The 11,226-nt window shown below is 39.0% G+C and overlaps 2 protein-coding genes across 2 annotated transcripts; both read left to right on the top strand.

Moving 5' to 3' along the window:
• Positions 1-3,358, top strand: LOC118219962 (zinc finger protein 345-like). Its single transcript, XM_035403495.1, has 2 exons — positions 1-896; positions 1,149-3,358. The coding sequence occupies exons 1-2, from the start codon at positions 86-88 to the stop codon at positions 2,420-2,422; spliced, it is 2,085 nt and encodes a 694-aa protein (XP_035259386.1). The 5' UTR covers positions 1-85; the 3' UTR covers positions 2,423-3,358.
• A 3,609-nt stretch (positions 3,359-6,967) lies between these two features.
• LOC118219969 (zinc finger protein 2 homolog) lies at positions 6,968-10,987 on the top strand. Its single transcript, XM_035403523.1, has 2 exons — positions 6,968-7,541; positions 8,826-10,987. The coding sequence occupies exon 2, from the start codon at positions 8,858-8,860 to the stop codon at positions 10,781-10,783; it is 1,926 nt and encodes a 641-aa protein (XP_035259414.1). The 5' UTR covers positions 6,968-7,541; positions 8,826-8,857; the 3' UTR covers positions 10,784-10,987.
• Positions 10,988-11,226: the final 239 nt, after the last annotated feature.

The following is an 11,226-nucleotide window of genomic DNA, read 5'->3' as shown; positions in this document are numbered from 1 at the left end:
CACTAAAACAACACAACCAGAGCTCACTGAACAGCACAGGATCAGACAGAAAGAAGAGGAACTCAGTGGACTGGAGTCTGTCCACATGGCAGAGTCAGAGACGGAGTGTGCTGCACCAGGACTCAACACAATGGAGCCAGAGTGTGTTACAGCACACAGTGGGGTCAGTGATGTACACCGTACACACACACCACTGATTAAAACAGAAACTGATCTGGGCTCCACCCACACTGGGGATTTTATTAAGACCGAGAACCTAGATAGTACAGAGCTGGGATATGTAACCCATCTGCATCCTGACCAAATCAAAATGGAGGCTGACGATGGAGGATTTCATAACCCAGAACACACCGGGGACTTGCAGGATTTTAAGCGTGTTACTATTAAAATTGAATCCAGTGAACGTTTAATGAGTGATCTCATGAATACTGGTGTTGAACACAAAGACCAGACTGGACCGTGGCAATATGCAGAAAAGCCAAACCCAAACTGTAAAAAGGAAGAAGCTCATGATCTGCTGACCCAATGTGAGGACTTAAACCATGACTGTGACACAAACAATGAAAATAATCTAAGCAGAATCATACAGATAAGTGCAAACACCAGAAGAAAACATATAAACCGTCAGACAACTAATGTGATAATTGAACCCATAATTAATTCAAGTAAAAACCCAAGCCTCTTTCAAAAGAAGACTGTGCATAGAAATGAAGGTGGATTTCATATTGGTGGAAAGCCATACAATTGTACATGGTGTGAGAAATGTTTCACTTCCAAATCTGCTTTAAATATACACCTGAGAATTCATACAGGTGAAAAGCCCTACAGTTGTACACAGTGTGAGAAGTGTTTTTCTACCAAATCTGTTTTGAATGCACATCTGAAAATTCATACAGGTGAAAAGCCATACAATTGTACACAGTGTGAGAAATGTTTTTATGCCAAATCTGTTTTGAATAGACATCTGACAATTCACAGAGATGAGAAGCCTTACAAGTGTATCCATTGTGGGAAGTGCTTTTCCCGAATATCTAATTTAAATTGTCACCTGAGAATTCATACAGGTGAGAAGCCATATAATTGTACACAGTGTGAGAAGTGTTTTACTACCAAATCTGTTTTAACTATACACCAGAGAATTCATACAGGTGAAAAGCCATACAATTGTACACAGTGTGAGAAATGTTTTTATGCCAAATCTGTTTTGAATAGACATCTGACAATTCACAGAGATGAGAAGCCTTACAAGTGTATTCATTGTGGGAAGTGTTTTTACCGAATATCTGATTTGAATATCCACCTGAGAATTCATACAGGTGAGAAGCCTTACCAGTGTGCATATTGTGGGAAGTGTTTTAATAGAAAATCTCATTTAAATGAACACCAGAGAATTCATACAGGTGAAAAGCCTAACAGGTGTACTCACTGTGATAAGCGCTTTAATACAAAAACAAGTTTAGATGTACACGTAAGAATTCATACAGGTAAAAAACCCTACAAGTGTATACAATGTGCAAAGTGCTTTCGTACAAAATCTGATTTAAATCTACACCAGAGAATTCATACTGGTGAAAAGCCCTACAAATGTATTCATTGTCAGAACTGCTTTTCCCAAATGCGTCTTTTAAGAAACCACCTGAGAATTCATACTGGTGAAAAGCCACACAGGTGTACACAGTGTAAAAGATGTTTTACTACCAAATATGATTTAAATATACACGTGAGAATTCATACAGGTGAAAAACCCTACAAATGTATTCATTGTGGTAAGTCCTTTTCCCAAATATCTCGTTTAAACAGCCACTGGAGAATTCATACAGGTGAAAAGCCCTACAAATGTATTCATTGTGGGAAGTGCTTGTCCACAAAGTATCTATTAAATTGCCACTGGAGAATTCATACAGGTGAAAAGCCCTACAAATGTATTCATTGTGAGAAGTGCTTTTCCCAAATGCGTCCTTTAAGAAACCACCTGAGGATTCACATGGGTGAGATGCCTTACAGGTGCACACATTGTGGGAAATGTTTTACTACAGAATATAATTTACATACACATGTGAGAATACATACAGGTGAGAAGCCATACAAGTGTACACAGTGTGAGAAGTGTTTTAATGGAAAGTCTGATTTAAAAAAACACTTGAGAATTCATACGGGTGAGAAGCCTTACCAGTGTACACATTGTGGTCAGGGCTTGTCAACAATGTATCAATTAAATTGCCACAGGAGTATTCATACAGGTGAGAAGCCATACAAGTGTACACAATGTGAGAAAAGTTTTATTACAAAATCTCATTTAAATGTACACCTGAGAATTCATACAGGTGAAAAACCCTACACATGTATTCATTGTGAGAAGTGCTTTTCCCGAGTGAGTAATTTAAGACGCCACCTAGGAATTCATTTAAGGGAAACGCCCTAAACATCTCAACACTGTGGTGAGTGCTTTTCCACAATTTAACGTGCTAACATGGAATTCATAGAGGTGAAAAGCCACACAATTTTATTAATTGTGCAACATGCTTTTTAGTAGCCAGCTGAGAATTCATTCAGATGAAAAGTCCTTTACATGTTCTCTGAGTGAGAAGTGCTTTTCCAAAAAATAAGAATTTAGTTTTCACAAGATGCATCACACCAATGAAAAACCATGCACATGTGTCGTGTGGGACTAATGTTTTCAGTGTTGGAACTGTTTTTACCAACACACGGCATTAAATTGCCTTAATGCTAGTAGTACAGTTACTCACTGTGGGAAGTATTTCAAATGTACTTAGTGGTTAAATTACAAAATCTAATTTTCATGGCCAGAAGGCAACTCATACAAGTTTAGAGCCTGACGTTCTCATTGTGGGAAGTACAGATGTGCCTTCACTTTTTTTTTGATTAACCACCCTGTTGTGGTTTCTAAATTCTTATTTGATGGGTGTTTCATTTGAGTTCATGGAGTGAGAAAAAGGCTGGTTTGTAGTTGCGCATTGTAATGTACTTCTGACATGCTGATCATGTTTCCGATATCTGAGAATACAGCACAATAACTAGGACAAACTGTGATGCTCCTTTCATAACAAGTGTTTATGACTGTTTTTTGAAAATGTAATTTTAATTCCATGTAAATATAACATGTAATTCCTTGTGGACTGAAGCGTGATATTTTGTGATTATGAGATTGACAGCAGTGTAAATTGTTTAAAAGAATGTAAAACAATGTCAAATCTGTTAGGATATTCTGTGTAAAGAAACATGGTTTTGTGTATTGCAAGCATGTTTTTTGAAAATTACTGGCTTTTCCAGTTCTTTTACTGTCAATGGTAGAGGTTGTAATTGTGCTTGTCAATTAAAGCTGATTTTTTAGACCTGACAGTATGTTTTGTCTGACATATCAGTCGAGGATGTTTGTATTACTCTTTATTTTCCAACATTGCACATGAATTGCACTGTCTATATGGCCTCTCTGACAGACATTGCACATTCCCTGGTCAAAATAGCTCTGATCAACATACTGTATGTTCTCTGTCTGATGAGACTTCAATTTTCGGTAATGTTTATGTGTTTGAGGATTAAATTCCGTATTTATGACAGGCTTGGGGATGACATGTTTTGATGATTAAATGGGAGCATTTTTCATTAGCTACAGTGAGCGAGTTTTTCCTTTTGATTTTGATTCTGTCCAGCTCCTATATTTACATTATATTGAATGTAATTATTCATGATTTCTATTCTAGATTAGCTCAGGCTGTGGGTGGGTATATCTGGAACTGTCCAGGACTGGGTTTCCTCTTACCTGTCTAACAGAAAATCTGAGTCCCCTTTGGTGAGTTTGATTCGTCATCAGGTCTGCTGATGTGCAGTGTGCCCCAGGGATCAATACTAAATAATAAATCCAATTTAGTTCTCACTACATATCTTTCCCCAAGAACATATAATTAGCAGTTTCAGTAGTATTTCTTGTCATTGCTGTGCAAACATCCCCCCTCTACTTGTATATTAAGCCCAATGATTTGACGTACCTGGCCACTTTATTAGCCTCTTATTTATGACTGAATATCACAATGTTCTCTCTAACTCTGACATAACAGAAGTTCCTTATTGGTCCAGACCACATAGCATCCCAGATTCAGCAGCTAGCTAGGCGTTATGGCTACCTAGTTGGCACAAATGGCAGCTAGTTATGGAAATGTGGTAGCTAGCTTAGTCATATGGCCAGCTAGCTAGGAAAGTTGTCAGGTACTTTGGATTATTTGGTAGATAGCTACAAAAAAGGATTAAATGACAAAACAGATTGCTATAGCAGCAACCTTAAGTAAAAGTTTTCTTCCACTGTTTGCAGTGACCTTTTGGTGCATTTCCGTTTTGTAGTTGCAGTACTATCTTATTGCAATCCTGTAAACTATTAGGTTTGCCACCCATTCTTGGATTTTCTGGGACTGTTCTGGATTGTGGTTCACCATCTTGACAATAATTCCTTTCTGGAATAGTAATAGTCATTATTTGTCTGTGAATTGCACTTGTGTGCATAGAAGGTTTAAATTTTCCAAATGAATTTATTTTGTCATATGATATGCATTTTAGTCCTGTACCTGGCAACAATTGTTTCGCTGAAATTGATGAGACATAAACCTTCATTAATTCTATGCGTTTATTAATTCTACGTCTTCTGACCATTCTATCTTTTTAAATTTTGAATAATTCGGTCATCTTCCTGGGCCTTGTTCAACACATAAATCCAATTAAATTTTTGGCTGGACTGCAACGGCGGGGCCAGCCCTACAAACGTGAATGTCTGTGCCTGACTGACTGACTGAGTGATGAAGTTACACCATTGGCCGGCCGGATCATGTGTGTTAGGTCCAGCCATATACTGGGTTTTAGGGGAGGGTCGGGGAAGCAATGGAAGACAGTGCCAGACTGCGTGCTACTAAAAGTTTGTTATTAAAAGCTTTTTGAGGGGATGAATAATGACTTTTCTTTGGCATGGGTTATATCTGAGGAATAGTTATCACAGTTATCTGAAAATATATACAGATGGGAATTGGTGTATATATCCCTGAGTTCAAAATATCTATCTCCAAAAGACTGTCTGATCAGTTATCAGTATATACAGCAGAGATAGTGGCAGCCATTATTGGGTTATAATGGGTTGAAGAGGTCAGACCAGATAGGGTGGTGATATGCACAGACTCAACAGCCATCATGAAAAGCATACAGTCAACAAAATCTGTCAGAGAAGACTTACTAATTGAATTTTACCTTAGTTTGCTATGACTTCACATAGGTGGTGTAGATGTGCAGTTCTGTTGGGTACCAGCCCATGAGGAGTTGAAAGGGAATGAGTGTGCAGACAAACTAGCAAAAAGGGCCTTACAAAAGGAAATTACTGCGCCAGTACCACTTGGAAGAGGAGAAGGAAAAGCAGTTATTAAGAAGAAAGGAATGGCGATATGGCAGAAAAGGTGTGAGGAAGACCGGAAAGGAAGTGGGCATCACAAAATACAAAAGTCGGTCTTAGCAAAGTACTATAAAGAAAGGAACAGAAGGGAGGAAATCATCATAACAAGAATCAGATTGTATCACACAAGATTAAATGCCACTTTGTTAGTGCTGGGGAAAAGGAACAGTGACAAGTGTGGGAACTGTGGAGTTGTGGAACTGTGGAATTTTTTCTCATGAGAACAAATAATCACAATATGTGTATTTTATTCGTCTTATGGCTGTCCATGGGTCGATTTCATGATTTATTGTGTCATTTGGGCACTGTTATAATATTTGTTGTGGACCAATGACGTACAGTTTGCCTCACTTCCTAAGGAGGACTAAGCTACAGTAAGGGCTAGAGTCTATGGTCACTGCGGTGGGACATTGCGACTCCGACCACGGTCCACCTGTGCGAAGTCAGAAAATGCAGGCATCCCATTTCGTAGTGATTTCATTATGGCGTGTGCTATTTACAGCTGCGCTAGACGACCATAAAATAATCCTCCTCTGAAGTTTTTCGGTCACCCAGCAAGTGAACACCACAAATGGCGATGGAGTATCTAGTAGCAGTTACTGGCTCATTAACTGACTGTGGCGAAAACCTACGACGATAACTTGCTTGGTTAACAGCAGGTCTACCAGACAGTTATATGAAAATTAGCCTAGTCAAATCATCAGTAGTCTACACATCTCTGATTGATTGACCATCAGTGCAGTCGATGTTCCTCCCCTGTAGTTCATATTGCTAATGCGTAAGCTAACCACGGATAGCTTACCTAGCTCACTGGCAAGCTGATATGCTAGCTAAGCATATTCGTTTTGCCTAGAAACATAAATTGAAGATAACTGAACATAATTGTATTATTAATGTCATACATACAACGTGATTACATGACACAGTACAGTCACGGATGGAAATTAAACTCCGTAAACATTTGATCATATATTTTAAAACATAACGGCAGACAGTCAGCTAGCCTCAAGTTCGTTCTGCAATTGTTCGTTCAGGTTGATGGGCTTTTCCGCACCGGACTGTCAATCACATTGTAAAAATCACAAGACCGCTTAACTCTATGGTTTTGGCTCCAAATCGAGAACATGGCCGCGCCCGCCATTGAGCTTCAAAACCAGAGACTGTAAAAAATATGGACAAAGCTACTGTGACGTCACCCATTGCCTCTCCGTGGGTCTGTAAAACACGTTTTGAAGCTCAATGGCGGTCACCCCAGTGACCACAGATTGTAGCCCCTACTATAGCTCAGGCCTTCGCAGTAATCCGGAAGTGACGCATGCTGTACCTCATTGGTCCAGAACAAATATTGGCACTGTGCCCAAAGGACGCAATAAATCATGATATCGACCCATGGACAGTCATAAGACGAATAAAATACACCTATTATGACTATTTGTTCTCGTGAGAAAAAATTATTGACTTTGTATTTTGATCGCATTTGTACCGTAGACTTACATGGAAACCGGATATGAAAACACCTATACTGGAGCAACCAGGAACTACAACACCAGGAAATGAGCTTCAAAAACGAAGTCTGGTTTTGGCCGCTTGAGTTGTACTCGTTTTGTTTCGAACCTGGATTTAAATGTAAAGATGCTCGCTAGATTGTTGTGAATACAGATAGTTTAGCATAGACTCCACCATTCCTCTGCTACATACAGGAGTAAATATAGTATGCATGTAATTACTCCTGTGTCTGTATTACCTAGCGAGAGAGCTAGCTAGACAATTGTGATATACGTATAGCCTAGATGCGGTCATTATCGGTCACACCTAGGAGTAAATAAGTGTTTGCACTCGTCTGCTCGTGATCTGGTCAGCTTGATAACAAGATCGATCACTGGCTATAGGGAGTTAGATAGATATATCTAGCCATCCACCCATCCCATATTTGGAGTGATTTTATACAGTATTCGACGGAAGCTGTCTCCAGTTATTTTCAATTTGAGTTTAACACGTAATCTTACTGCCGCTGTCTCAGTGGTGGAAGAACACTCAGAGCAAACGGACAAACCCTGAAGGATAGAAGTTTTGCCTCGAAGAATCAATCGTTAAGGTAATAATTCAAAAATTGCACGAAAGTAACTGGTTAATGTTATCCTTCTGCCATCTGACTTGTATCCCCAGGTAGAGGAGCACATTTGGCATGTCTAGTCATATTTTGAGTAGGCATTTATGTATATGAAAATATTGACATTGTTCACTCGCGATTTTTTTCTTGGCCTACAGGCAGTATAGTTTACTAGCAGGTCGCATCAGAAACATCCTTGTGCCTTCACGATATCGGCGAAGCTATTTCAATAATGTCTACCGGTAGTTATGCCATACGTTTCCAGCACCACTTCTGGTTCGTACCCTTGCTTTGCCTCATTGCCAGTGGTCGTCATAAACTGGACTTGGCATTTGGTCATTGAGCAGACATTCTTATCCAAAGCGAGGTACGCAGCATTTTTACAAAGCATTTACATCAAATTATACAGCTGGATATATACTGAAGCAATGCAGGTTAAGTACCTTGCTCAAAGATGCAATGGAAGTGGGAATTGAACTGGTGACCTTTAGGTTACAAGACCAACTCCTTACCCATTATACTACACATTATAAATACTAATTTACATAGTATTGGACAGACATGACCCCAGGATGCTTGGACAACTAGACATTCCCAAAACATGTGTAAAAAGGTGCCAACAGCATTGCCCTGATATACAGTACAATGTGGAGAAGTAATCAGTTTCATTTTGAACCATCTATATGGTGTGGAATATGCCTTGTGTATTAATTTACAGTGAATGAGCTGGTGTGATAGATTCCGAGATGCTTAATTCAGATTCAGCCAGCTTTTTGTCCAGTCTGGTGTGGCTCCAGTACTTGCAAGTTCCTTCTCCCATATCAAGTCTACAGGCAATTTCTTGCAAGTTGCCTCTAGAAGAGACATGTATATATGTGTTACCACCCTTTGAGAGTGTTTATTAGGGTCTAGCCAGTCTGCCATTGGATGTTTTGGTAATGGCACATTCCACGGAACACTGTGTGCTTTCATTGCTGATCTCAATCTCAGGTATAAAAAATAAGGGGAGCCTGGTAGGTTAAAAGTATTCTTGATCACAGAAAATGCACACATGGCATTCTCATTGTAAATATCACTTCATGTAAAAATTGACCTGAGACTTGATATCACCCTGGGAGGGTGGAAGGGTTTCCTCCATCATTGTTATGCACCATGTGACCCCTATCGTCAATCAGGCATCAGCAGGACAGCAGAGTGCAAAAAAAGTGCCAGGTGCTGCAGTATGGCCTGTTTGATTAAGGATAAATCCCTTTCCCTGTTTCCCTCCAGGAGCTGCACTTCTGCACAGTTTGAGCAGCAGGATGATGCAGGGCGGAGTCTGTCTGAGACAGGACACTGAGACAGCACTACCAGAGCTCACTGAGCAGCACAGGATCAGACAGAAAGAAGAGGAACTCAGTGGACTGGAGTCTGTCCACATGGCAGAGTCAGAGACAGAGTGTGCTGCACCAGGACTGAACACACTGGAGCCAGAGGGTGTTACAGCACACAGCGGGGTCAGTGATGTACACCACACACACACACCACTGATTAAAACTGAAACTGATCTGGGCTCCTCCCACTCTGGGGATCTTATTAAGACTGAGAGCCTCGAGTGTACAGAGCTGGGATATGTAACCCATCTGCATCCTGACCAAATCAAAACAGAGGCTGATGATGGAGGATACCTTCAGGCAGAACACATCAGTGACTTGCAGGTTATTGAATGTGTTGATATTAAATCTGATCCAATGAAGTATGAATCCAGTGAATGCTCAGTGAATGATCTCATGAATACTGTGATGAACAGAGCTGCTGTTGGTCACAAAGACCAGACTGAATCAGGGCAATGTGCAGGAGAGCCAAACCAAAACTGTAAAAATGAAGAAATTCATCATCCGCTGACCCAATGTGGGGATTTAAATCATAACTGTGACATAAACAATGAGAAAACTCAGCCCAGAATTGTTCGACAGAAAAGCACAAACAGTCAGATAAAACATACTGATATCCAGGGAACAAATGTGATAAATGAACCAATGATAATTAATTCAAGTAAAAAGCCAAGCCTATTGACTTTTTTTCATAAGACGACAATTCAGAGCAATCAAAGAAAAATTAATATGACTGAAAAGCGGTACAGGTGTACACGGTGTGAGAAGTGTTTTTCACAGAAAAGTACTTTAAATTCCCACATGAGGATTCATACAGGTGAAAAACCCTACAAATGTACTGAGTGTGAAAAGTGTTTTTCACAGAAAGGTCTTTTAACTTGCCACAAGAGGATTCATTCCGGTGAAAAGCCGTACAAGTGTACACAGTGTGAGAAGTGTTTTTCACAGAAAAGTACTTTAAATTCCCACAAGAGGATTCATACAGGTGAAAAGCCCTACAAATGTACTGAGTGTGAAAAGTGTTTTTCACAGAAAAATACTTTAAATTCCCACATGAGGATTCATACAGGTGAAAAACCCTACAAATGTACTGAGTGTGGGAAGAGTTTTTCCCAAATTACTGTTTTAAATTACCACAAGATGATTCATTCAGGTCAAAAACCATACAAATGCACTCAATGTGGGAAGTGTTTTACACAGAAAAAAGCTTTAAATCGGCACAAGAGAATTCATACAGGTGAAAAGCCATACAGGTGTACACAGTGTGATAAGTGTTTTTCACAAAAAAGTAACTTAAATATCCACATGAGGATTCATACAGGTGAAAAACCCTACAAATGCACTGAGTGTGGGAAGTGTTTTTCCCAAATTACTGTTTTAAATTACCACAAAATGATTCATTCTGGTCAAAAACCATACAAATGTACTCAGTGTGGGAATTGTTTTACAATGAGAAAAGCTTTAAATCGGCACAAGGTGATTCATACAGGTGAAAAGCCCTACAAATGTGCACAATGTGAGAAGGATTTTCATTCCAAATCTATTTTAAATACACATATGAGAATTCATTCAGGTGAAAAGCCCTACAAATGTACCGAGTGTTGGAAGGGTTTTTTCAGAGTATTTAATTTAAATCGCCATCTGAGTATTCATACGGCACCCATGATAATGAATTCAAGTAAAAACCCAAGCCTAATGAATTTCTTTCAAAATAACAAAATTCAACAAATCAGAAGTGAAATTAATACATGTGAAAAGCCATACAAATGTATTCAATGTGGGAAGTGTTTTTCTCGGAAAAGTGCTTTAAATAGCCACAAGATTATTCATTTAGGTCAAAAGACCTACAATTAGTGTAATCGGTGTAGGAGATGTTTTAATATAAAATACAAGTTTAATATTAATGAGCGTACAGATTAAAAGCCCTAATCTGTATGCTGTTCAGTGTGAGAACAGGTGCTTAGACTAGTGGAATTTTCTGGTGTTGAACTAAACATACTGGAATTTGCTATTTGGGCTCACATTTAGGAATTTTTTGCATACAATGTGAAAACTGTTTGGATATACAGTAGTAAGAAACAAGGTAGTATGTATTTCCAACATGTACTCTGGAAATTAACTTGGAAGTACTGGCATACTTTTCAGTATTTTGCTGACAATGTGGAGGCTTCACTGTGTCTGATTATTATACTTGAGTATGTTTTGTGTGAGATTGGGTCTTTGTTTCACTCATTTTTTTTTTTTTTTTTTTTCAATTTAGTATTTTAATTGTGTATTAAATAATTTTGCATTGTGAA

This window comes from Anguilla anguilla, chromosome 2, assembly GCF_013347855.1.
Source record: "Anguilla anguilla isolate fAngAng1 chromosome 2, fAngAng1.pri, whole genome shotgun sequence".
In the NCBI taxonomy this organism is placed as follows: domain Eukaryota; kingdom Metazoa; phylum Chordata; class Actinopteri; order Anguilliformes; family Anguillidae; genus Anguilla; species Anguilla anguilla.
The sequence above is the reverse complement of the archived record's forward strand: the minus strand, read 5'-3'. Positions and strand labels throughout refer to the sequence as shown.

Excerpts from the sequence above, each read along its gene's own strand:
- LOC118219962 (XM_035403495.1), top strand. The coding sequence starts at position 86 with ATGGCAGAGTCAGAGACGGAGTGTGCTGCACCAGGACTCAACACAATG. Across the intron at positions 897-1,148 it reads ACATCTGAAAATTCATACAG|GTGAAAAGCCATACAATTGT; the intron begins GTGAAAAGCCAT and ends GAATTCATACAG.
- LOC118219969 (XM_035403523.1), top strand. The coding sequence starts at position 8,858 with ATGATGCAGGGCGGAGTCTGTCTGAGACAGGACACTGAGACAGCACTA.